Raw genomic sequence first — 27213 nt, 5'->3', positions numbered from 1 at the left:
GTGTGCATGTGTATGAGTGTGTATAAGTACATAGCCTAAGTCTATTGTGTGTGTGTGGGGGGGGTGTTAATGTCACATGCACAGTACAGTGAAATGCCTAATTTGCTAGCTCCAGACCCAACGATACAGTAATCAATATCAATGTAGTACTAACATGTTTAATGTAGAACAAAAACACACATCAAATAAAAAGAAGAACTAAGAAGAACACGAGAAGTAAGTAAGCTATATGTGTCTCTATGTTTGTAAGAGCGCATGTGTCACTTACTGCAGGAATCTCAATGCTAAGTGTCTATGTTGTCCTTTGCGGAACGCTATGCTGTATTAAACACTGGAGGAAAGGAAAAGTTGAGAGGCAACTCTGGGATGCTGCCCTTCTAGGCAGAGTTGCAAAGAAAAATCCATATCTCAGACTGGCCAATAAAAAGTAAAGATTAAGATGGGCAAAAGAACACAGACACTGGACAGAGGAACTCTGCCTAGAAGGCCAGCATCCCGGAGTCGCCTCTTCACTGTTGATGTTGAGACTGGTGTTTTGCAGGTACGATTTAATGAAGCTGCCAGTTGAGGACTTGTGAGGCATCTTTATCAAATGAGACACTCTAATGTACTTGTCCTTTTGCTCAGTTGTGTACCTAGTCAGTTGTACAACTGAATGCATTCAACTGAAATGTGTCTCATGCATTTAAACCAACCCCTTTTAATCAGAGGTGTGCAGGGGGCCAGCCTTAATCAACATCCACGTCTTCGAGCTATTTGTTGCCCTAGATCAGTGGTTCCCAAACTCTTTATAGTCCCGTACCCCTTCAAACATTCAACCTCCAGCTGCGTACCCCCTCTAGCACCAGGGTCAGCACACTCTCAAATGTTGTTTTTTGCCATCATTGTAAGCCTGCCACACACACACTATACGATACATTTATTAAACATAAGAATGGGTGTGAGTTTTTGTCACAACCTGGCTCGTGGGAAGTGACAAAGAGTTCTTATAGGACCAGGGCACAAATAATAATATAATAATAATCAATATTTTGGCTCTTTATTTAACCATCTTACATATAAAACCGTATTTGATCATCGAAATCTGTCAGAATCTCCCTAGGAGAGGTGGGTGTGGAGTCAGGCGCAGGAGAGCAACAATATCCAAGAAGGGCGTTTTATTACTGTCCACCAACACAACAGGTACAAGACCACTAACGTAGCCACAAGAACACAGGAACGCAGTCTAGTAAACCAAACGGAGGAAACCCTCCTCTGCTAAACTAACGGGCAAAACAGTCTCATGAAAATAAACCTGCTTAACAGTAAAAACAAAACGCAACCCAAGCCAACGACAGTAATACAAACAATCCCGCACAAAACCTAGCGGGTTGGGCAAGATAAAATACCCCACTGATTAACTAAACTAGACACAGGTGAACACAAGACAGACAAAACCAAACGAAAAAGGAAAAGGGATCGGTGGCAGCTAGTAGGCCGGCGACGACGACCGCCAAGCACATGACATTGAAAGGATGCACATGACATTGCAATGTTGGGTTGTATTGGAGAGAGTCTCAGTCTTAAATAATTCTCCACACACAGTCTGTACCTGTATTTAGTTTTCATGCTAGTGAGGGCTGAGAATCCACTCTCACATACACTACCTTTCAAAAGTTTGGGGTCACTTAGAAATTAAATAGTACCCGCAAAACACCAGTCTCAAAGTCAACAGGTGAGAGGCGACTCCGGGATGCTAGCCTTCTAGGCAGAGTTGCAAAGAAAAAGCCATATCTCAGACCGGCCAATAAAAATAAAAGATTAAGATGGGCAAAAGAACACAGACTAGAAGGTCAGCATCCCGGAGTCGTCTCTTCACTGTTGACGTTGAGACTGGTGTTTTGCGGGTACTATTTAATGAAGCTGCCAGTTGAGGACTTGTGAAGCGTCTGTTAATCAAATTAGACACTCTAATGTACTTGTCCTCTTGCTCAGTTGTGTACCGGGGCCTCCAACTCCTTTTGCTATTCTGGTTAGAGCCAGTTTGAGCTGTTCTGTTAAGGGAGTAATACACAGCATTGAAGGCCAGTTTTATTGATTCTTTAATCAGAACAACAGTTTTCAGCTGTGCTAACATAATTGCAAAAGAAAGGGTTTTATAATAATAAATTAGCCTTTTAAAATGATAAACTTGGGTTAGCTAACACAATATGCCATTGGAACATTGGAGTGATGCCATATGCCATTGGAGTGATGGTTGCTGATAATGGGCCTCTGTACGCCTATGTAGATATTCCATAAAAAAATGTGCCATTTCCAGCTACAATAGTCATTTACAACATTAACAATGTCTACACTGTATTTCTGATCAATTTGATGTTATTTAAATGGACAAAAATGCGCTTTTCTGTCAAAAACAAGGACATTTCTAAGTGACCCCAAACTTTTGAACGGTAGTGTAGGTACGTGGTTGCAAAGGGCATCAGTATCTTAACAGTGCGATTTGTCAAGGCAGGTTACTGTTGTTCAGATATCGGTAAGTGGACTGGAGGCAGGGCATGAAGGGATAAAGAATCCAGTTGTTTGTGTGATCCGTTTCAGGGAAGTACCTGCATAACTGAGCACCCAAGTCACTCCGGTGCTTCACTGTATCACGTTTGACATTGTCCGTAAGTTTGTTCATTTGCAAACAAAAAATCATACAATGATGGAAAGACCTGTGTGTTGTCCTTGTTAATGCAGACCGAGAAGAGCTCCAACTTCTTAATCATAGCCTCAATTTTGTCTTGCACATTGAATATAGTTGCAGAGAGTCCCTTTAATCCGAGATTCAGATCAGTCAGGTGAGACAAAACATCACCCAGATAGGCCAGTCGTGTGAGAAGCTCATCATCATACAAGCAGTCAGACAAGTGAAAATGATGGTCAGTAAAGAAAACTTTAAGCTCGTCTCTCAATTTAAAAAAAAACATGTCAATACTTGGTCTCTTGATAACCAGCGTACTTCTGTATGTTGTAAAAGCGTTACATGGTCGCTGCCCATGTCATTGCATAGTGCAGATAATACATGAGTTCAAGGTCCTTGCTTTAACAAAGTGAACCATTTTCACTGTAGTGTCCAAAACGTATTTCAAGCTGTCAGGCATTCCCTTGGCAGCAAGAACCTCTTGGTAGATGCTGCAGTGTACCCAAGTGGCGTCGGGAGCAACTGCTTGAATGCACGTTACCACTCCACTATGTCTCCCTGTCATGGCTTTTGCGCCATTAGTACAGATACCAACATGAGCAGCAGCTACGTTTCGCTACATACAGACCGTTAGTGGAATTCCCGCGAGAGAGTAACAGTAAGGTGATTGGATGTTAATTATTTGACTAGGCTACCTGTATGTGACATTGTGTTGTTATTTCACTGAACACTAGATGGTTTAATTTGATTTTTGGTAGTGAAACGAGGCTACTCGGGCGAGAGAGAAAAAACTCACCAAAATGTATAGCCCCGTTGGAAAATATAAATTAACTGTTTGAAAATATGAAGAAAGCTGTATCTAGCTGTATTAGACGTTAGAGGAGCCTTGTGTTGTCCTATCTAACTGTATTACTGTCACGTTCTGACCTTAGTTCTTTTGTTATGTCTTTAATTTAGTATGGACAGGGCGTGAGTTGGGTGGGTTGTCTATGTTAGTTTTTCTATGATTTGCTATTTCTGTGTTTGGCCTGGTATGGTTCTCAATCAGAGGCAGCTGTCAATCGTTGTCCCTGATTGAGAACCATATTTAGGTAGCCTGTTTTCTATTGTGTTTCGTGGGTGATTATTTTCTGTCTTTGTGTATGTCACCAGACAGGACTGTTTCGTTTGTCATTCTCGTTTATCGTTTTTGTTGTTTTGTTCGAGTATTTATTTTCATTAAAAGGCATAATGAATACTTACCACGCTGCACCTTGGTTCTCCTCTCTTTCTCCCAACGACGAACGTTACAATTAGACGTTAGAGAAGCCTTGTTGTCCTATCTAGCTGTATTAGACGTTAGAGGAGTCTTGTTGTCCTATCTAGCTGTATTAGACGTTAGAGGAGTCTTGTTGTCCTATCTAGCTGTATTAGACGTTAGAGGAGTCTTGTTGTCCTATCTAGCTGTATTAGACGTTAGAGGAGTCTTGTTGTCCTATCTAGCTGTATTAGACGTTAGAGGAGTCTTGTTGTCCTATCTAGCTGTATTAGACGTTAGAGGAGCCTGTACGTTAGAAGCCTTGTTGTCCTATCTAGCTGTATTAGACGTTAGAGGAGCCTTGTTGTCATATCTAGCTGTATTAGACGTTAGAGGAGTCTTGTTGTCCTATCTAGCTGTATTAGACGTTAGAGGAGCCTTGTTGTCCTATCTAGCTGTATTAGACGTTAGAGGAGCCTTGTTGTCCTATCTAGCTGTATTAGACGTTAGAGAAGCCTTGTTGTCCTATCTAGCTGTATTAGACGTTAGAGGAGCCTTGTTGTCATATCTAGCTGTATTAGACGTTAGAGGAGCCTTGTGTTGTCCTAGCAAGCTGTATTAGACATTAAAGGAGCCTTGTGTTGTCTAGCTGTATGCTCTCTCTCATCCCAAAGCTAACCTCAAGTCAGCTGATCACACAAGAAGGCGTCAACAGAAGAGTAACTGCTAAAAGATTGCGGCCCAAATAGGGCTTGCCTATAGCATATTATATTTTAAACATTTGCATGTAGTCTATCTAGGTCTTTAATGTCCTTGTTAACTTGTTAACTCTTCATGGACTGGATTCTTCATTCTCATCTGTTTCTATAACGGCACACTTACCAACTGGGAACCTCCGTCATGTGTCTGTGCCTGCGACCATGATTTATCACAGCCCTTAGTGTGTGTTATTTATTTATTTATTTTACTCAAGTGTTTGGCACTGACACTGTTCACACAATCTATTTAGCCTTTATAACTGATAGAGATATTTCTGAGGATGCTACTGAGAGAGTCGTGTTCAGAGATACACCAGAACAACATCTTAAGATTCTGACTCGTCTGGTTAATGTTGAACAATACTTTTTCATTAAAAAAAAAAAATATTTAACCTTTTTAACTAGTCAAGCCAGTTAAGAATACATTCCTATTTACAATGACGGCCTAACAAAAGACAAAAGCCTCCTGCTGGGGGCTGGTATAAAACTTTTTTATTTTTAAATAGGACAAAACACACATCATCAGAAAGAGACTCCACAATACTACATAAAGAGAGACCTAAGACATAGCAAGGCAGCAACACATAACACAGCATGGTAGCAACACATAACACAGCATGGTAGCAACACAACACGACAACAACATGGCAGCAGCACAAAACATGGTACAAACATTATTTGGCACAGACAAAAGTACAAAGGGCAAGAAGATAGAGACAACAATACATGATTGAGTCTTTGAATGAGAGATGGCGATACAACTGTCCAGTTTGTGTGTTATTTCATGTTATGATAATGTTATCTAAATGTAGAGGGGGTTCCTCATTGATGCTATGGAACTAGCTCACTCCTCCTCAACATCACACCGCATAGCTAAACATTGAACATACAGACAACAGTGAATTAAAGTGGCTCCCCCTCTCAGGCTGGAACAGACTTTTCACAGGGGGAAGAGAAGTCACACACTGTCTTATTGATAAGATACTAAGCCCTTAAAAATACAGCAGACATGTATATTTTCTCTTCCTCATGGGCCTCGTTCCATTTCCAATCCTTTCAGATCTGAGAACACCAAAGGCTAGGGAAAAGGATTGAGGATGGGCTCCGAGATGGAATCAGGTCTTAAAGAGAAATGGCATCCAGCTAAACATATCGGCTGCAGTGATGATTCTAGTGTAATTGTGTGTTAGTATGTTGTACGCGGAAAGGGTCATTCCTACCCTAACCAATTCAGGTTCTAACAGTATCTCTCTCTCTCTCTCTGTCAGGCCTGAGACCCAGCAAAAAGCCCCGGTGTCTGCCCCCACTGCCCCACCTCCCCCTCCAGCCCCCCCTGAGCCGGCCATTCCCCCAGAGCCGGAGGAGGAGATATTAGGCTCTGATGATGAGGAGCAGGAGGACCCCGCAGACTACTGCAAAGGTGGGGGAGATAATACACACTCACAAACCCCCACACGCACGTGTAGAACTTCCATAGCTTATACATGCATACACAAGTATCCAGTTCTGTCTTCGTAACTCTAATCTCCTCTCCCTTTCTCTCTTTACCTCTCTACCTCTACACTCTTTCTTTCTCCTGTCTTTCTCACACACATGCCACATACACCCCCCCTCCCTAGACACACTCACTGAAGGCGTCAGCACGCTTCAGTTCGGCTGGCGCCTAGCCGAGTGTGCTTGCATACTCCCTCAAAAGACCTTCGCTTGAAAAACTAGAAAAAAGCGGCAATAGTATTATTTGTCCATTTTGAGATGCTGTAGCCAGTATATGCTTACATCAAAATAGTCTAAAATCTAAAATAACTAAAGAAATGTGTTTTTGCCGAGGATATCTGTCACACAATTTTACATCTAACAACATGTTTGGTGCATTATTTCTCAAAGAAAAAATGTGCATGAAAACGAGTTGTCTCTCGTTGAATGACAACAAATACTTTATTGAAGAATCTCTACTGTTGACCAAACAAAAAGGGCTCCAAACTATGGCCTGCCTCTAGAAGAAATGTTGTGTGCCTCAACACGAAGTCCAAAATGAACAAAAACCTCACAAAATGTCATCATAATACTGTTTCGGCTGGGAAGCATGCGGCCTTACACACACTCCAATACACTTAAACCCATATGTTCTTCTCCTTTCTCTCTCTCTCTCTCTACCTCTTACTCTGTCTCTTATATCATCCCTGCTGGCTCCTAATGTCATTTGCAGCAGTGTGTGACTTGCCAGAAGCTCTATATGCTTGGCACCAGCACCAAGGCTCAAGGTTGTTGTCTGTGCCAAGAGGGAGTGGTCTTTCCACTGAGGAGCCTGATATCCTGATAGCTGTGAGGACCTACTGAGGACCTTCTCACTCTCTCTCTCTCTCTCTCTCTCTCTCTCTCTCACTCACTCACTCACTCACTCACTCACTCACTCACTCTCTTTCTTAATCCTCTCTCACGCCCTCCCTCTTACTGATAGCATAGATTCAGTAGCTCGGCTCGAAGTATCAGTATCTTGATTATCTAGGTTTTTCTAATAGTATCTCCCTCTCTTCTCTCTCTTCTCTCTCTATCTCTCTTCTCTCTCCTCTCTCTCTCCTCTCTCTCTCTATCTCTTCTCTCTCTATCTCTCTCTTCTCTCTCCTCTCTCTCTCTCTCTCTCTCTCTCTATCTCTCTCTCTCTTCTCTCTCTATCTCTATCTCTATCTCTCTCTTCTCTCTATATCTCTCTCTCTCTCTCTCTTCTCTCTCTTCTCTCTCTATCTCTCTCTCTCTATCTCTCTCTTCTATCTCTCTCTCTATCTCTCTCTCTCTCTCTCTCTCAGGTGGATACCATCCGGTGAAGATAGGGGACTTGTTCAATGGGAGGTATCATGTGATCCGCAAGCTGGGCTGGGGTCACTTCTCCACCGTATGGCTGTGCTGGGACATCCAGTGAGTCACACACACACCTGTCAACGGGAGTCAGACGGGTTACCACTATTACCAACTCATTACCATGACAACGGCTGCAACAAAACCACTCCTACACAGTGACACAGTAGACAGTAGCAGCTGCAGTGTAATGACACATAGTGCCAAAGTGTTAACCACACTGATGCCTAACAGTCTCAGTGTCAGAATATCACCGTTCACTAGGTTACATCGTACAGCTCGCCCATATCCTCTATTAGCCCCAATTAAATCAATTACACAATCATACACTGTACACTGTTGCTCACTCACATGGACATTGTCCTTGGATATGAAACCATTACCAGTAAACATCTTCCCCAACAACGTGTTTTTCCCCAATCTGTGATTGATTGGTTCAACTCCAGTGTTGCATGGCTAACTCTGCTGTAGTCCATCATGTTGTGATATGGATCTCTCTGTGTGTTATGTGTTTCTTGTTTCAGGGTGAAGAACTTTGTGGCGATGAAGGTGGTGAAGAGTGCTCAGCATTACACAGAGACAGCCTTGGATGAGATCAAACTGCTCAGATGTGTGAGTAGCGACTCTGGGTGTGTTTGTGTGTGTTTCGTTTCCCCATGCCTCGCACACCTCTCTCACACCCTCCGTCCTGATCTCTCTATTGTTTGTCGTTCATCTCCAGGTGAGAGAGAGTGACCCCTCTGACCAAAACAAAGAAATGGTGGTTCAGCTGATAGATGACTTCAAGATCTCTGGAATCAACGGAATACGTATCCTTGTCTACAGAGGGTGTGTGTGGATGTGTGTGTATACTTATATGCTCTTTATATCTGCGTATGTATCTGCATATGTATCTCAGTGATGAAGCTGTGGTCCTCCTTGACCAGCTGTCCCAGATGTGTGTATGGTGTTTGAGGTTCTCGGACACCACCTTCTAAAGTGGATCATCAAGTCCAACTACCAGGGCCTTCCTCTTCCCTGTGTTAAGAGTATTATCAAACAGGTATGCCACACACGCTAGTGCTGAGCGGTGACCACCTACTTGTCTGGTCTATGTGGGGCAGACATGGAAGAGAGAGAATGGACAGTAGAACACGAGAGAGGGATAGAGTGCAGTGGCTTCGCGAGATATCTCTACCTGAAAGTCAATGATCGAAGTGACTGATATTTGGTATTCAGCAGTCACAGAAGTATGTCTTATTTACTTTGAAGAACTACTAAAATAGGGATTTTGTCAAACAGCATAGGCAACATCTCTAGAGATGAGATGATGAATTGGAATGAAATAATAAATGAATCAAATAAACAAATATAATACAAATTTAGATCAGCTGATATCTCAAAGTGCTGCACAGAAACCCAGCCTAAAACCCCAAACAGCAAGCAATGCAGGTGTAGAAGCACGGTGGCTAGGAAAGACTCCCTAGAAAGGCCAAAACCTAGGAAGAAACCTAGAGAGGAACCAGGCTATGAGGGGTGGCCAGTCCTCTTCTGGCTGTGCCAGGTGGAGATTATAACAGAACATGGCAAATATGTTCAAATGTTCATAAATGACCAGCAGGGTCTAATAATAATAATCACAGTGGTTGTCGAGGGTGCAGCAAGTCAGCACCTCAGGAGTAAATGTCAGTTGGCTTTTCATAGCCGATCATTAAGAGTATCTCTACCGCTCCTGCGGTCTCTAGAGAGTTGAAAACAGCAGGTCTGGGACAGGTAGCACGTCCGGTGAACAGGTCAGGGTTCCATAGCCGCAGGCAGAACGGTTGAAACTGGAGCAGCAGCACGGACAGGTGGACTGGGGACAGCAAGGAGTCATCATGCCAGGTAGTCCTGAGGCATGGTCCTAGGGCTCAGGTCCTGAGAGAGAGAGAGAGAGAGAGAGAGAGAGAGAGAGAGAGAATGAGAATTGGAGAGAGCATACTTAAATTCACACAGGACACTGGATAAGACAGGAGAAATACTCCAGATATAACAAACTGACCCTAGCCCCCTGACATAAACTATTGCAGCATAAATACTGGAGGCTGAGACAGGAGGGGTCGGGAGACACTGTGGCCCCATCCGACGATACCCCCGGACAGGGCCAAACAGGCAGGATATAACCCCACCCACTTTGCCAAAGCACAGCCCCCACACCACTGGAGGGATATACACAACATACATATTATCTTAAAGTAATGTGAATAAATGATGGTTAATAAGTGATAACCAGTATTGGGCAGTCACTACTGTCATAGGACATGTATTCATTGGTTTATTCTGTGTTGTCACAGTATTCAACCCACATAATGCATAGTGCCTTTAATGTTTAAAAAAAAATCATATTAATCCAAAACCGTGACTATTTTGTAAATAATCTAACCGAAACCGAACAGACCTTAAAAAGCACTAACACACACTCACGCATTCATGCACGAACGGGCACAAACTCACGCACGCAAGTACACACTCACACATCCTCATTTACTTGACTCAGACACATTCACATACACACATCACTTTCACTTCCATAAACACTCTTTATTAGCACCAACAATGAGAGGAAGAGAAGTGATATTGCCAGCCAGAGGCACTACTGCAGGCCAGTCCAGTCCAGTACAATACATGTTGTTGACTTCACAAGGCCTTCACAGGCCTTCCCCCTGAAGACCAGGGCAGAGCAGCATGTGAATTAAAGTTATCTGTTCATCTCTGCTGCCTCCCACTTGAAAAGCCCACTGAAGATGAATAGAAACTGCTCTCAACTTCCATACAAAAGCCCCTAAAATCAAACACTGGCAAACACACACACACCAAACAAAACAACAGCAGCCTTGTCCCCGATGAAGGATGACTAAGATCAAAGGAATGGTTCATTTAGCGTTGTGAGAGCATCAGTGGTGTTTCATCTGGGATTTGTGTGTGTTTGTTTGTGTTTGCTTACACGTGTGTCTGTGTTTGTGTGTGTGTGTGTGCGCATTTGTGCATGCTTGTGTTCCTGTGTTCATGTAGGTTCTGCAGGGCTTGGGCTACCTCCACAGCAAGTGTAAGATCATCCACACAGACATCAAGCCGGAGAACATCCTGATGTGTGTGGACGATGCGTTTGTCCGCCGCATGGCCGCGGAGGCCACAGAGTGGCAGAAGGCTGGGGCGCCCCCGCCCTCTGGATCTGCAGGTAGGGTACAGACCACCTCACCCGCTAACTCACTGTCTGTAGAAGAAAATAACAGGGTTAAAATAATCATTATCACGCAAAATCACTGTTTTTCCTAAGCCATCTGACAAAATTTGAAGGTGAACTATCCCTCTAAGCGTTATCCAAATAGTTAGTTATTGTAGCCTTCTACTAATTTCAAACTGAAGTGTTTTGGGAGTCCAACAGTGAATAGTGAATAAAGCCTGTCAGATATATTTTAAAGGAGTACTTTGGACTGTTTTACCCTAAACCTGTGTAGAGAGATCTTTCGCTGCTTGACTTGAGGTTCAGTTTTAGTTGAATCGGTACAGTGCGCTCTTTGTAGAGGAGGTATGAGAGTAATTCATCATGAACCGTTTGATTCTTATGACCAATTGCTTACTTAAAGACAAGGTCTAATGCTAGTGTAGGGAAGTCTCTCTTCTATCCTATTAGCAGTAGATGAATCTATCGGCGGTTCTGATAACTGGAGTGTCCTGCTGTGTATCAGTACAGCGGTCACACCATTAAGGAATCTATGAATCAATCAGATAAATCAATCAGTTGGGCGGTCTCTTAGTTTGTTGCTTCAGCTTGCCAGCCTGAGCCAACCAATCAATTTGGTGAGAGCTCTCTCCTAGTTTGATTTGATAGGCACAGAGATTGCTTGAGAGCTTGTGGCTCCACTAAAAGCTAGATGTTTGTGAGAGTGATCACGGAAACTTGCCTTTAGCAAGGAAGAAAGGGTGGAAGCAGAGTTTTTAAGCATTCTTATCTGGCCAGCACACACTTCCCTATTGTCTTGGCCTATGTTCCTTCAACTTCTCACTGAAACTTTACTACTTGTTGGTCCTGGCACGTGTGTGCCCTGGCAGTCAGGGGTCAAGTAGTCTCGACATCACACAAATTTAGTCAAAGCAAGGGGTCTTGACCCCCTCATGAACTCCTCATGAACCCCTCCATGAGCTGTCTGTCAATCACATTCAGCTCAACCAACAGGAACCCTCTGTAATTAACGGTAATTCCGTGACTGACTTTTCCTCAGAAATCAGTATTGTTCCAGACATCCTCATACTGCTCACACACCTATGAGTCAGGCTGGAATGATGATGACTGATATGTATGTGGGCATTGCGTAACACATGGAGAAAAGGGTTGATTTCTATGAATCTAGGAAAAGGGAATAAAGCTGTCTGAAATTACTTTGATTAAATCCTCCATTCAACTCACAGTTCATCCAAAGATTCTGTATGAAGTCTATAAGAGGGTATAAATAAAGATTCTGTATGAAGTCTATAAGAGGGTATAAATAAAGATTCTGTATGAAGCCTATAAGAGGGTATAAATAAAGATTCTGTATGAAGTCTATAAGAGGGTATAAATAATTGAATGGGGTGTTATCTTATTCAGGGGTATATATTATTATTATAGGACTTTGTAGGGATGATATGTTTGAAGGTAAACTTTCTCCTGACTCTGACTCTGTTTCATCCCAACAGTCAGCACAGCACCACAGGCCAAACCGGTGAGTACCACAATGTTCTGTATAAATCTCAGAGCAGAATATACAATATTTTCTATCTAATTCTAGTCACTCAGCCCATAGGTCGTTGTACATCAGTGACTTTAATAGACTCTTCCTCCTCCTCTCTCCTCTTCTCTAGGTGGGGAAGATCTCTAAGAACAAGAAGAAGAAGCTGAAGAAGAAGCAGAAGCGTCAGACCGAGCTGTTGGAGATACGCATGCGGGAGATCGAGGCCCTGGAGAGAGAGGCTGAGAAACAGAGGGCCACAGAGGGCCCCGATGGTGAGGGGGACACACACTCCCCAAAACACACACCCCGCAACGCGGCACTGGGACCCGCCGTTGCACTGGGCGAGAGTGATGACGACGACGATGATTACGATGAAGAGGATGGAGATGAGGAGGAGGAAGTAGAGACAGAGAGGGAGAGGCCAACCAGGCTAACCAATCACACCTGTGAGTTACATGGTTTGATTGTAAATCAGTGTGGTGGTGGTGGTGGTGATGGTTTTATACTCATTCACTCAATGTGTTGGTTATTCACTCATTCTATTGTGTGTGTGTGCGTCAGAGGTGTGTGGATAGAGTTCTGTACCAAGCTGAGAGTGAATAGAATTGAATGGAGAACTGGAGGAGGACGAGCCAGCCTCCAACCTCTCCACCCACACTAGGCCGACACTCTAAAAAGTGCTGGGTTAAAAACAACAACATTTGGTTTATTTGGTAACCCAGTGCTGGGTAAATATTGGACAAAACACATGCTGGGTTATTTTTACCCAGCCAGTTGGGTTGTTGAATTACCCAAACATGGGTTAATTTAATCATCAATTGGGTTTCTGTTGACTTTCGTGTTTAATGTAATTCATAGGTTATTTTCAAGAGGTTTGGCCTATTAGGGCCATGGCTTTTAATAATTTTTGGCCACCCGTGAGAGTAAATTTAATTCCTGTTCATCATGTTAAGTTTGTATACTACAAAATAACATTTTCCTTTGTGCACATTACATATGCTGAGAAAAAAGTTGATGTTCAACCTTAACATGTGATAACAATACAACAGAACAGATTAACCGGAATTACATTTACTCTTGCAGGTGACCAAAAATAACTACCGGAAAGCATGGCCCTATTAAGCCACGGCTCCAGTCTTCTGATTTGACCCGCTGGGTCGTAACTCAATAACCCAGAATAAACCCAGCATCAACAACACAACTTTGCTCTTAATTTTTTTTTTAATAACTAAGTGACCTAATGTCTGTAACCCAGTAGTTGGGTCATCCAAACAACCCTGAATTGTTTTAGAGTGTAATGCGTGGGAGAAATGCAAGGCGGATTCATAAACAACTACAGTCTAACCCAAGCTCTCGCTTTCCTCCCACCCCCTCTCTCTCCCTTCTCTCTTTTTCACTCCTCCACTCTTTCTCTCCCCCTGTCTTTCAGGTGCAGACACACCTCAGGAGCAGTCAGAGGTGCCCCCCACCCCAGAGGCAGCAGCAGGGCCAGAGGGGGAGCCCACCCCCAGCACTACCCCAGAGACCGAGACACAGAATCCCACACCCACCACCACTACACCTGGGGATGGCAACGGAGCTACCGCGAACCCAGAGGGAGAGGGGGAGGAGGGGGAGAAAGAGGAGGTTAAGGAAGAGAATGACAATGAGGAGGTGGAGGAGGAAGATGGGGAAGAAGAGGATGACGATGAAGAGGACTTGGTTACAGCTCATGGCGAAAAAGATGAGAAAGAGGAACCAAGAACAGAGGAGGAGGTGAAGGGTGAGGAGACCAAGGAGCAGGAAAAGGACAAAGAGGAAGAGGAGGAGGAGGACGACGACGATGACGACGACGATGATGATGACGATGATGATGAAGACGACGATGCTGATGAAACAGAAACAGGCGCTGACGACCTCACTAACTCCATCTCCACCACCATGGGACACAACAACAATACCACCAAAACCAATGGCCATGTCCTAATAGGGGGTGAGGAGAGGGACAGGGAGAGATGTCCCAGAGCCAACCCCCCAGCCCCTACCTCCTCCCCCATCCCTCTGCACTGCCCCCTGGTAGAGTCAGAGATCAGCTGCACGGACAGGGATCAAAGCTCCCTCAGCTCCTCCTACGAGCTCTTCAATGGCGAGGTGGTCACGCCGGGCCTGACCAACGGGGCGCAGCGCCACAGGGGCACGGCGCCACGCTTCCCTGACCTGCCTCTGGACCCTGACCCGGGTAGCCCCGTGGGCGAAGCTGGTCAACCGGGGTCCAGGACATCCCCTCACAGCCCCACTGCAGACCGCAGTCGTACTGTGTCGTCCTCAAGCACTGGGGACACGCCTAAAGGTGAGATATTTCTCCTTGCTCTATATTTTTCTCTCTCTTTCACTCTTTCACCCTCATGCATGGACACAGATGTGCATATACAGCTAAAATTGCACCGGAGAAGAAGGCCTTCTCGTGTGGGGGAGGAGGTAGGGAAGTGTGTCCCAAACAGATTGTGTTTTTTTGTTAGTTTATTTGCATTGTTTGTAACTTGTACATTTTATTTTTATTTTTTTTATGTTGCCGCTACCATCTCTTATGACCGAAAATAACTTCTGGACGTCAGAGTCTGACGAGTCCTACGTGAACAATTTACTGCTTTCTCGGGAACAGGCCCAGATCCCTGTGATTTGCTTGAAGAGGAGGCAGAGAAAAAGTGCCGGAGGGCGAGCTGCCTTCTGAGAATTCGTAGGTGATCGAATAAACCCCCACTTCCTTCCATTCTGCTAGCAAACATGCAATATTTGGAGAATACCTACGCAATAAATTAAATTACATTGAAAACTGTAATATCTTATGCTTCACTGAGTCGTGGCTGAACGTCGACACTATCAACATACAGCTGGCTAGATATACGCCGTACCTTCAGGATAGAACAGCGGTGTCTGGTAAGACAAGGGGCGGCAGACTATGTATTTTTGTAAACAACCGCTGGTGCACAATATCTAAGGAAGTCTTGAGCTATTGCTCGCCTATGTTACAGTACAGTGCCTTGCGAAAGTATTCGGCCCCCTTGAACTTTGCGACCTTTTGCCACATTTCAGGCTTCAAACATAAAGATATAAAACTGTATTTTTTTGTGAAGAATCAACAACAAGTGGGACACAATCATGAAGTGGAACGACATTTATTGGATATTTCAAACTTTTTTAACAAATCAAAAACTGAAAAATTGGGCGTGCAAAATTATTCAGCCCCTTTACTTTCAGTGCAGCAAACTCTCTCCAGAAGTTCAGTGAGGATCTCTGAATGATCCAATGTTGACCTAAATGACTAATGATGATGAATACAATCCACCTGTGTGTAATCAAGTCTTCGTATAAATGCACCTGCACTGTGATAGTCTCAGAGGTCCGTTAAAAGCGCAGAGAGCATTTTGAAGAACAAGGAACACACCAGGCAGGTCCGAGATACTGTTGTGAAGAAGTTTAAAGCCGGATTTGGATACAAAAAGATTTCCCAAGCTTTAAACATCCCAAGGAGCACTGTGCAAGCGATAATATTGAAATGGAAGGAGTATCAGACCACTGCAAATCTACCAAGACCTGGCCATCCCTCTAAACTTTCAGCTCATACAAGGAGAAGACTGATCAGAGATGCAGCCAAGAGGCCCATGATCACTCTGGATGAACTGCAGAGATCTACAGCTGAGGTGGGAGACTCTCTCCATAGGACAACAATCAGTCATATATTGCACAAATCGGGCCTTAATGGAAGAGTGGCAAGAAGAAAGCCATTTCTTAAAGATATCCATAAAAAGTGTCATTTAAAATTTGCCACAAGCCACCTGGGAGACACACCAAACATGTGGAAGAAGGTGCTCTGGTCAGATGAAACCAAAATTGAACTTTTTGGCAACAATGCAAAACGTTATGTTTGGCGTAAAAGCAACACAGCTCATCACCCTGAACCCACCATCCCCACTGTCAAACATGGTGGTGGCAGCATCATGGTTTGGGCCTGCTATTCTTCAGCAGGGACAGGGAAGATGGTTAAAATTGATGGGAAGATGGATGGAGCCAAATACAGGACCATTCTGGAAGAAAACCTGATGGAGTCTGCAAAAGACCTGAGACTGGGACGGAGATTTGTCTTCCAACAAGACAATGATCCAAAACATAAAGCAAAATCTACAATGGAATGGTTCAAAAATAAACATATCCAGGTGTTAGAATGGCCAAGTCAAAGTCCAGACCTGAATCCAATCGAGAATCTATTGAAAGAACTGAAAACTGCTGTTCACAAATGCTCTCCATCCAACTTCACTGAGCTCGAGCTGTTTTGCAAGGAGGAATGGGAAAACATTTTAGTCTCTCGATGTGCAAAACTGATAGAGACATACCCCAAGCGACTTACAGCTGTAATCGCAGCAAAAGGTGGCGCTACAAAGTATTAACTTAAGGGGGCTGAATAATTTTGCACGCCCAATTTTTCAGTTTTTGATTTGTTAAAAAAGTTTGAAATATCCAATAAATGTCGTTCCACTTCATGATTGTGTCCCACTTGTTGATTCTTCACAAAAAAAATAGTTTTATATCTTTATGTTTGAAGCCTGAAATGTGGCAAAAGGTCGCAAAGTTCAAGGGGGCCGAATACTTTCGCAAGGCACTGTATCTCATGATACGCTGTAGACCACACTATCTACCTAGAGAGTTTTCAACTGTATTTTTCGGAGCTGTTTATACATACCACCACAGACGGAGGCTGGCACTATGACAGCATTGAATGAGCTGTATTCCGCCATAAGCAAACAAGAAAACGTTCACCCAGAGGCTGCACTCCTAGTAGCCGGGGACTTTAATGCAAGGAAACTTAAATCCGTTTTACCAAATTTCTATCAGCATGTTAAATGTGCAACGAGAGGAAAAACAACTCTGGACTACCTATACTCCACACACAGAGATGCATACAAAGCTCTCCCTCACCCTCCATTTGGCAAATCTGACCATAATTCTATCCTCCAGATTCCTGCTTACAAGCAAAAATTAAAGCAGGAATCACCAGTGACTAGATCAATAAAAATGTGGTCAGATGAAGCAGATGCTAAGCTACAGGACTGTTTTGATAGCACAGACAGGAATATGTTCCGGGATTCTTCAGATGGCATTGAGGAGTACACCACGTCAGTCAATGGCTTTATCAATAAGTGCATCGATGACGTCGTCCCCACAGTGACCGAAGGTACATACTAGAGGTCGACCGATTATGATTTTTCAACGCCGATACCGATTATTTTTTTGGGTTGTTATAATGACAATTACAACAATACTGAATTAACACTTATTTTAACTTAATATAATACATCAATAAAATCAATTTAGCCTCAAATAAATAATGAAATGTTCAATTTGGTTTAAATAATGAAAAAACAAAGTGTTGGAGAAGAAAGTAAAAGTGCAATATGTGCCATGTAAGAAAGCTAACGTTTAAGTTCCTTGCTCAGAACATGACAACATATGAAAGCTGGTGGTTCCTTTTAACAGGAGTCTTCAATATTCCCAGGTAAGAAGTTTTAGGTTGTAGTTATTATAGGAATTATAGGACTATTTCTCTCTATACCATTTGTATTTCATTAACCTTTGAATTGGATGTTCTTATAGGCACTTTAGTATTGCCAGTGTAACAGTATAGCTTCCATCCCTCTCTTCGCTCCTACCTGGGCTTGAACCAGGAACACATCGACAACAGCCACCCTCGAAGCAGTGTTACCCATGCAGAGCAAGGGGAACAATCACTCCAAGTCTCAGAGCAAGTGACGTTTGAAACGCTATTAGCGCGCACCCCGCTAACTAGCTAGCCATTTCACATCGGTTACACCAGCCTCATCTCAGGAGTTGATAGGCTTGAAGTCATAAACAGCTGCTGGCAAACGCACGAAAGTGCTGTTTGAATGAATGCTTACGAGCCTGCTGGTGCCTACCATCGCTCAGTCAGACTGCTCTATCAAATCGTAGACTTAGTTATAACTTGATAACACACAGAAATACGAGCCTTAGGTCATTAATATGGTCGAATCCGGAAACTATCATCTCGAAAACAAGACGTTTATTCTTTCAGTGAAATACGGAACCGTTCTGTATTTTATCTAACGGGTGGCATCCATGAGTCTAAATATTCCTGTTACATTGCACAACCTTCAATGTTATGTCATAATTACGTAAAATTCTGGCAAATTAGGCAGCCCAAACTGTTGCATAAACACCGACTGCGTGCAATGAATGCAAGAGAAGTGACACAATTTCACCTGGTTAAAATTGCCTGCTAACCTGGATTTCTTTTAGCTAAATATGCAGGTTTAAAAACATATACTTCTGTGTATTGATTTTAAGAAAGGCATTGATGTTCATGGTTAGGTACACATTGGAGCAATGATACGCTCCGCATCGATTATATGCAACGCAGGACACGCTAGATAACCTAGTAATATCATCAACCATGTGTAGTTAACTAGTGATTATGATTGATTGATTGATTGATTGTTTGTTTTTTATAAGATAAGTTTAATGCTAGCTAGCAACTTACCTTGGCTTACTGCATTCGCGTAACAGGCAGTGCAATGAGAGGCAGGTGGTTAGAGCGTTGGACTAGTTAACTGTAAGGTTGCAAGATTGAATCCCTGAGCTGACAAGGTAAAAATCTGTCGTTCTGCCCCTGAACAAGGAAGTTAACCCACCGTTCCTAGGCCGTCATTGAAAATAAGAATGCGTTCTCAACTGACTTGCCTAGTGAAATAAAGTTTAAATAAAGATGTAAAAAAAACATTTAAAAATTGACCAATCAGTGTCCAAAAATACTGATTTCCGATTGTTATGAACTTGAAATCGTCCCTAATTCGGCCATTCCGATTAATCGGTCGAACTCTAGTACATACCCCAACCAGAAGCCATGGATTACAGTTAACATCCGCATTGAGCTAAAGACTAGAGCTGCCGCTTTCAAGGAGCAACCCGGAAGCTTATAAGAAATCCCACTATGCCCTTGCAAACCAGGCTACAAAGGGAAGCACAGCCGAGAGCTGCTCAGTGACACAAGACTACCAGATGAGCTAAACTACAGTACTAATATGCTCACTTCGCGGCAAATAACACTAAAACATGCATGAGAGCATCAGCTGTTCCCGAAAGACTATGTGATAACGCTCTTCGCAGCCGATGTGAGAAAGATCTTTAAACAGGTCAACATTCACAAGTCCGCAGGGACAGACAGATTACCAGGACGTGTACTGCGAGCATGTGCCTTCACTTACATCTCCCTGTTCGAGTCTGTAATACCAACATGTTTTAAGCAGACCACCATAGTGCCTATGCCCAAAAACACTAAGGTAACCTGCCTAAATGACTACCGACCCACAGCACTCACGTCTGTAGCCATGGAGTGCTTTGAAAGGCTGGTCATGGCTCACATCAACACCATTATCCCAGAAACCCACTCCAATTTGCATACCGCCCCAACAGATCCACAGATGATACAATCTCTATTGCTCTCCACACTGCCCTTTCCTACCTGGACTAAAGGAACACCTATGTGAGAGTGCTATTCATTGACTACAACTCAGCGTTCAACACCATAGTGCCCTCAAAGCTCAATCAATAAGCTAAGGACCCTGGGACTAAACGCCTCCCTCTGCAACTGGATCCTGGACTTCCTGACGGACCGCCCCCAGGTGGTAAGGGTAGGTAACAACACATCCGCCACGCTGATCCTCAATACAGGGCCCCTCAGGGGTACGTGCTCAGTCCCCTCCTGTACTCCCTGTTCACTCATGCCTTCACGGCCAGGCACGACTCGAGTTTGCCGATGACACAACAGTGGTAGGCCTGATCACCGACGAGACAGCCGATAGGGAGGAGGTCAGAGACCTGGCCATGTGGTGCCAGGATAACAACCTCTCTCTCAACGTGATGATTGTGGACTACAGAAAAAAGAGGACCGAGCATGCCCCCATTCTCATTGACAAGGCTGCAGTAGAGCAGGTTGAGAGCTTCAAATTCCTTGGTGTCCACATCACCAACAAACTAACATGGTCCAAGCACACCAAGACAGTCGTGAAGAGGGCACTACAAAACCTATTCCCCCTCAGGAGACTGAAAAGATTTGGCATGGGTCCTCAGATCTTCAAAATGTTCTACAGATGCACCATCGAGAGCATCCTGACTGGTTGCATCACTGCCTGGTAGGAGAACTGCTCGGCCTCCGACCACAAGGCACTACAGAGGGTAGTGCGAATGGCCCAGTACATCACCGGGGCCAAGCTTCCTGCCATCCAGGACCTCTATACCAGGCAGTGTCAAAGGAAGGCCCTAAAGATTGTCAAAGACTCCAGCCACCCTGGTCATAGACTGTTCTCTCTGCTACCGCATGACAAGTGGTACCGGAGCACCAAGTCTAGGTCCAAGAGGCTTCTAAACAGCTTCTACCCCAAAGCCATAAGACTCTTGAGCACCGAATCAAATGGCTACCTAGACAATTTGGATTGCCCCCCCCCCCTTTTACACCACTGCTACTCTCTGTCGTTATCATCTATGCATAGTCACTTTAATAACTCTACCTACATGTCCATATTACCTCAACTAACCGGTGCCCCCGCACGTTGACTCTGTACCAGTATCCCCCTGTATATAGTCTCGCTATTGTTATTTTACTGCTGCTCTTTAATTACTTGTCACTTTTTCTTCTTATTCTTATCTGTATTTTTTTAAACTGCATTGTTGGTTAGGTGCTCATGTGTAAGCATTTCACTGTAAGGTCTACACCTGTTGTATCACATTTGATTTGATTCGACTTGACATGAAGTCATAGAGACACATGTACTGGACATTCTCTGCCTGCTGCCTGACCTTTTCCCCAACAATAACACATTTATCCTAACTAGATGATGTAGTTCTAGCCAAGGCCAAAGCAGCAGACCTCCTGGTCAACCCCCTGGACCCTCGCAACGCTGACACACTCCGAGTCAAGATAGCTGACCTGGGCAACGCCTGCTGGGTGGTAAGTTGTGTGTGTGTGTGTGTGTGTGTGTGTGTGTGTGTGTGTGTGTGTGTGTGTGTGTGTGTGTGTACGCACGCACGCGGAGGTATATGACTGTGTGTGTATAGGGTTCTCAAACCCTTTTCCTGGAGAGCTACCCTCCTGTAGGTTTTCACTCCAACCCAGTTGTAACTAAGCTGGTGGTTCAGCTTTTCAACCAGCTAATTATTAGAATCAGGTGTGCTTGATTAGGGTTGGAGTGAAAACCTACTGGACGGTAGTTCTCCAGGAACAGATGGAGAGCCCTGGTGCACAGTATGTGTATGGGTGTTTTGCAATAGACACAGATGCATAATATACAGTACAGTATATCCATCTCCTCTCTCTCCTCTTTCTCTCGCTCTTTCTCTTCCTTTCTCTTTCCCCTCTCTCTCTCTTCTTTCTCTCGCTCCTCTCTCTCCTCTCTTTCTCCTTCCTCCTCTCTCTTTATCCTCTCTCTCTCTCCTATCTCTTCCTCACTGTCTCTCAGCACAAGCACTTCACAGAGGATATTCAAACCAGACAGTACCGCTCCATAGAGGTCCTGATAGGAGCTGGGTACAGCACTCCTGCTGACATCTGGAGCACCGCATGCATGGTGAGCACACAAACACACACACTCACACACATGCCTGTGCACACAAACACACATCAGTACTGACTGATGACACTATCCGGTCTGTGTCCTGCAGGCGTTTGAGCTGGCTACAGGAGACTACCTGTTTGAGCCTCACTCTGGGGAGGACTACTCCAGGGATGAGGGTGAGTCTATACACACTGTTCTCCTAATAGACCAGCCTCATACTAAACACAGTAGTACATGTTTATCTATGTAGTGATGTAGAAATAGCTGTTTAATATGTGTCGTTGTGTTGTTAATATGTGTTTAGACTGAGTAATTGTGTAGGTACAACTGTTGTAGCACTGTCATGTGAGATTTGCTCAACTGAATTAGATTATACGTTATATATAGTAATACACTGTCATATTAGTAGATATTATGAAAGCTTGATTGTAAAATTGTTTTATAACAATGGGCCCAAATCATGGACTAAAGATGTCCAGCAGATTTTAGTATAGTCCCTTCTAGTTTCCCTATCTGCTATTATCTATTTATCTATCCTCACATTCTATACCTGACTCAACATCTTTACCTGACCTAACTCATCCAATCCCCACATTAAGACCTTGTCGCACCCTATCCCAGTATTCACATCCACACCTTCTCACTCCCTAAACTCTCCTTATCCCCATATTCACATCCACACCTTCTTGCTCCCTAAACTCTCCATATCCCCATATTCACATCCACACCTTCTCGCTCCCTAAACCCTTCTTATCCCCATATTCACATCCACACCTTCTCGCTGCCTAAACTCTCCATATCCCCATATTCACATCCACACCTTCTCACTCCCTAAACTCTCCTTATCCCCATATTCACATCCACACCTTCTCACTCCCTAAACTCTCATTATCCCCATATTCACATCCACACCTTCTCGCTCCCTAAACTCTCCCTATCCCCATATTCACATCCACACCTTCTCACTCCCTAAACTCTCCATATCCCCATATTCACATCCACACCTTCTCGCTCCCTAAACTCTCCCTATCCCCATATTCACATCCACACCTTCTCACTCCCTAAACTCTCCATATCCCCATATTCACATCCACACCTTCTCGCTCCCTAAACTCTCCATATCCCCATATTCACATCCACACCTTCTCGCTCCCTAAACTCTCCATATCCCCATATTCACATCCACACCTTCTCGCTCCCTAAACTCTCCCTATCCCCATATTCACATCCCAAATCAAATGTTATTTGTCACATGCGCCGAATACAACAGGTGAAATGCTAACTTACCAGCCCTTAACCAACAATCTAGTTTTAATAAAAATAAGTGTTAAATAAAAAAATAGTCCAGGTAGCCATTTGATTAGCTGTTCAGGAGTTTTATGCCTTGGGGGTAGAAGCTGTTAAGAAGCCATTTGGACCGAGACTTGGTGCTCTAGTACTGCTTGCCGTGCGGTAGCAGAGAGAACAGTCTATGACCAGGGTGGCTGGAGTCTGACAATTTCTAGGGCCTTCCTCGGACACTGCCTGGTATAGAGGTCCTGGGTGGCAGGAAGCTTGGCCCCAGTGATGTACTGGGCCGTACTCACTACCCTCTGTAGTGCCTTGCGGTCGGAAGCTGAGCAGTTGCCATACCAGGCAGTGATGCAACCAGTCAGGATGCTCTCGATGGTGCAGCTGTAGAACATTTTGAGGATCAGAGGACCCATGCTAAATCTTTTCAGTCTCCTGAGGGTGAATAGGCATTGTCGTGCCCTCTTCACGACTGTCTTTGTGTGTTTGGACCATGATAGTTTGTTGGTGATGTGGACACCAAGGAACTTGAAGCTCTCAACCTGCTCCACTACGGCCCCGTCGAGGACAATGGGGGCATGCTCGGTCCTCCTTTTCCTGTAGTCCACAATCATCTCCTTTGTGTTGACTACGTTGAGGGAAATGTTGTTATCCTGGCACCACACGGCCAGGTCTCTGACCTCCTCCCTATAGGCTGTCTCATCGTTGTCGGTGATCAGGCCTACCGCTGTTGTGTTATCGGCAAGTTAATGATGGTGTTGGAGTCATTCCTGGCCATGCAGTCATGGGTGAACAAGGAGTACAGGAGGAAACTGAGCATGCACCCCTGAGGGGCCCCTGTGTTGAGGATCAGCATGGCAAATGTGTTGTTACCTACCCTTACCACCTGGGGTCGGCCGGTCAGGAAGTCTCGGATCCAGTTGCAGAGGGAGGTATAGTCCCAGGGTCCTTAGCCTAGTGATGTACTTTGAGGGCACTATGGTGTTGAACGCTGAGCTGTAGTCAATGAATAGCATTCTTACGTAGGTGTTCATTTTGCCCAAGTGGGAATGGGAAGTGTGGAGTGCAATATTGATTGCATCATCTGTGGATCTGTTGGGGCGGTATGCAAATTTGAGTGGGTCTAGGGTTTCTGGGGTAATGGTTTGATGTGAGCCATGACCAGCCTTTTAAAGTACTTCATGGCTACAGATGTGAGTGAGTCTTTAGGCAGGTTACCTTAGTGTTCTTGGGCACAGGTTGAAAATGTCAGTGAAGACACTTGCCAGTTGATTGGCAAATGCTCGGAGTACACGTCCTGGTAATCCGTCTGGCCCTGCAGCCTTGTGAATGTTGTCCTGTTTAAAGGTCTTTCTCACATCGGCTACGGAGAGCGTGATCATACAGTCGTCCAGAACAGCTGATGCTGTCATGTATGCTTCAGTGTTGCTTGCCTCGAAGTGAGCCTAGAAGTTATTTAGCTCATCTGGTAGGAGTGTGTTACTGGGCAGCTCGCGGCTGTGCTTCCCTTTGTAGTCTGTAATAGTTTGCAAGTTCTGCCACATCTGACGGGTGTCGGAGCCGGTGTAGTACGATTCAATCTTAGTCCTGTATTGAAGCTTTGCCTGTTTGATGGTTCGTCAGAGGCCATAGCGGGATTTCTTATAAGCTTCCGTGTTAAAGTCCTGCTCCTTGAAAGCGGCAGCTCAGTGCAGATGTTAACTGTAGTCCATGTCTTCTGGTTGGGGTATGTACGTACAGTCACTGTGGGGACGACGTCATCGATGCACTTATTGATAAAGCCAGTGACTGACGTGGTGTACTCCTCAATGCCATCTGAGGAATCCCGGAACATATTCCTGTCTGTGCTAGAAAAACAGTCCTGTAACTTAGCATCTGCGTCATCTGACCACTTATGTATTGAGCAAGTCACTGGTGCTTCCTGCTTTCGTTTTCGATTGTAAGCAGGAATCGGGAGGATAGAATTATGGTCCGATTTGCCAAATGGAGGGTGAGGGAGAGCTTTGTATGCATCTGTGTGTGGAGTAAAGGTGGTCTAGAGTTTTTTTTCCCCCACTCTGGTTGCACATTTAACATACTGGTAGAAATGAGGTAAAACGTATTTAAGCTTCCCTGCATTAAAGTCCCGGCCACTAGGAGCGCCGCCTCGGAACGAACGTTTTCCTGTTTTCTTATGGCGTTATACAGCTCATTGAGTGCGGTCTTAGTGCCAGCATCGTTCTGTGGTGGTAAATAGACAGCTATGAAAAATATAGATGAAAACTCTCTTGGTAAATGGTGTGGTCTACAAATTATCATGAGATAATCTACCTCAGGCAAGCAAAACTTTGAGACTTCGTTAATATTAGATTTCGTGCACCAGCTGTTGTTTACAAATATACACAGACCGCCACCCCTTGTCTTACCGGAGGCAGCTGTTCTATCTTGCCGATGCCGCGAAAACCCCACCAGCTCTATGTTATCCAAGTCGTTGTTCAGCCACGACTCGGTGAAATATAAGATATTAGTTTTTAATGTCCCGTTGGTAGGATATTTGTGTAATCCAGTGATTGTACGTTGGCTAATAGGACTGATGGTAGAGGCAGATTACCCATTTGCCGTCGGATCCTTATAAGGCACCCCGGCCTACGTCCCCGATAACTCTGTCTTTTCTTCATGCGAATGACGGGGATTTGGGCCTTGTCTGGTGTCTGGAGAAAATCCTTCATGTCCAACTTGTTAAAGAAAAATTATTTGTCCAGTACGAGGTGAATAATCGCTGTCCTGGTATCCAGAAGCTCTTTTTGGTCATAAGAGCCGGTGGCAGAAACATTATGTACAAAATAAGTTACAAATAACACGAAAAAACACACACAATAGCACAATTGGTTAGGAGTTCATAAAATTTGCAGCAATGTCCACTGGCGCCATTGTTAAAACCTTCACATCCACACCTTCTCGCTCCCTAAACCCCATCTATTCTGGCTCATGTCTGAATCCCCACCCACCCCAACCCCACAGTGTCACATCAACCCTCCTGTTGATCTGATGTCCAGCCACCCACATTTGACCCCATACATATTTCACCATACTATCAATATAAATGGCAAGTAGTAAATATGTATAAACAGATACTGCCATGATATCTTAATTGATGACAATGAGAGCCACTGAATTGTGTTCAGTTAGAATCAGACCATTATTTGGTGATGAGTCTCTCAGATTGAAAGATAATAGATGCATGTTTCTCTACTCCAAACCCACTGCACTCTCTACTCCATCTCACCACCTCTGATGTAGGGTCACTAACACTGAGCTCTCTGTCTCTACCTCTTTTTCACTTTCCCCCTCTTTCCTTTTCCTCTTACCTCTCCCTTCCTTGCTTGTCCTCCTTTCTTCTCTTTTATCTCCCATTCCCTCCTCGGTTCCTTGTCCTCCTTTCTTCTCTTTTATCTCCCATTCCCTCCTCTCCGGTTCCTTGTCCTCCTTTCTTCTCTTTTATCTCCCATTCCCTCCTCTCCGGTTCCTTGTCCTCCTTTCTTCTCTTTTATCTCCCATTCCCTCCTCTCCGGTTCCTTGTCCTCCTTTCTTCTCTTTTATCTCCCATTCCCTCCTCTCCGGTTCCTTATCCTCCTTTTTCTCTCTCTCCTTTTCCTCCTTTCCCTGTTCCTCTTCCTCCTTTCTTCCTCTCTCCTCTTCCTCCTCCTCCTCCTCGTGTTCCTCTTCCTCCTTTCTCCCTCTCTCCTCTGTAGACCATATAGCCCACATCATTGAGCTGCTGGGCATTATTCCACGGCACTTTGCACTCTCTGGAAAATATTCCCGGGAGTTCTTCAACCGAAGAGGTAGCACTGAGGGAAAGTGCTGGTGGGACGGAGACACACAGATGCCTGAGCGCACACACTGACTCAGACAGTCAGATGGACACACAGGAATACTAATAGAGTGGAATGGGAATGATATAAGAAGTCCAAAAGCAATAAGAGGTTTTGCAGCAAATGGCCAACACACCATTGTTGTGAACAGTTGTTAAATATAGAAAGGACATAAAGAGGGAATTGTACTGTATGTAATTCACACA

The 27213-nt window shown here is 44.3% G+C and overlaps 1 protein-coding gene across 5 annotated transcripts in view; it reads left to right on the top strand.

The window, feature by feature from the left end:
• LOC112228569 (SRSF protein kinase 2) overlaps nt 1-27213 on the top strand; it is a 110913-nt gene that overhangs the window by 78880 nt on the left and 4820 nt on the right. For 3 of the 5 annotated variants that reach the window (XM_024394288.2, XM_024394039.2, XM_024394208.2), the window contains 12 exons: nt 5929-6080; nt 7465-7573; nt 8038-8125; nt 8235-8322; nt 8449-8555; nt 10544-10709; nt 12209-12234; nt 12374-12689; nt 13673-14572; nt 21144-21259; nt 21768-21875; nt 21970-22039. In XM_024394288.2, the coding sequence (XP_024250056.1) occupies nt 5929-6080; nt 7465-7573; nt 8038-8125; nt 8235-8322; nt 8449-8555; nt 10544-10709; nt 12209-12234; nt 12374-12689; nt 13673-14572; nt 21144-21259; nt 21768-21875; nt 21970-22039 (2246 nt within the window). Of the gene's footprint in view, nt 1-5928; nt 6081-7464; nt 7574-8037; nt 8126-8234; nt 8323-8448; nt 8556-10543; nt 10710-12208; nt 12235-12373; nt 12690-13672; nt 14573-21143; nt 21260-21767; nt 21876-21969; nt 22040-26884; nt 26978-27213 lie in introns of all 5 variants that reach the window. The other 2 variants (XM_024394117.2, XM_042302516.1) reach the window with 2 other exon arrangements.

The sequence above is a fragment of the Oncorhynchus tshawytscha genome, linkage group LG01 (assembly GCF_018296145.1).
Source record: "Oncorhynchus tshawytscha isolate Ot180627B linkage group LG01, Otsh_v2.0, whole genome shotgun sequence".
Classification (NCBI taxonomy): domain Eukaryota; kingdom Metazoa; phylum Chordata; class Actinopteri; order Salmoniformes; family Salmonidae; genus Oncorhynchus; species Oncorhynchus tshawytscha.
The sequence above is the reverse complement of the archived record's forward strand: the minus strand, read 5'-3'. Positions and strand labels throughout refer to the sequence as shown.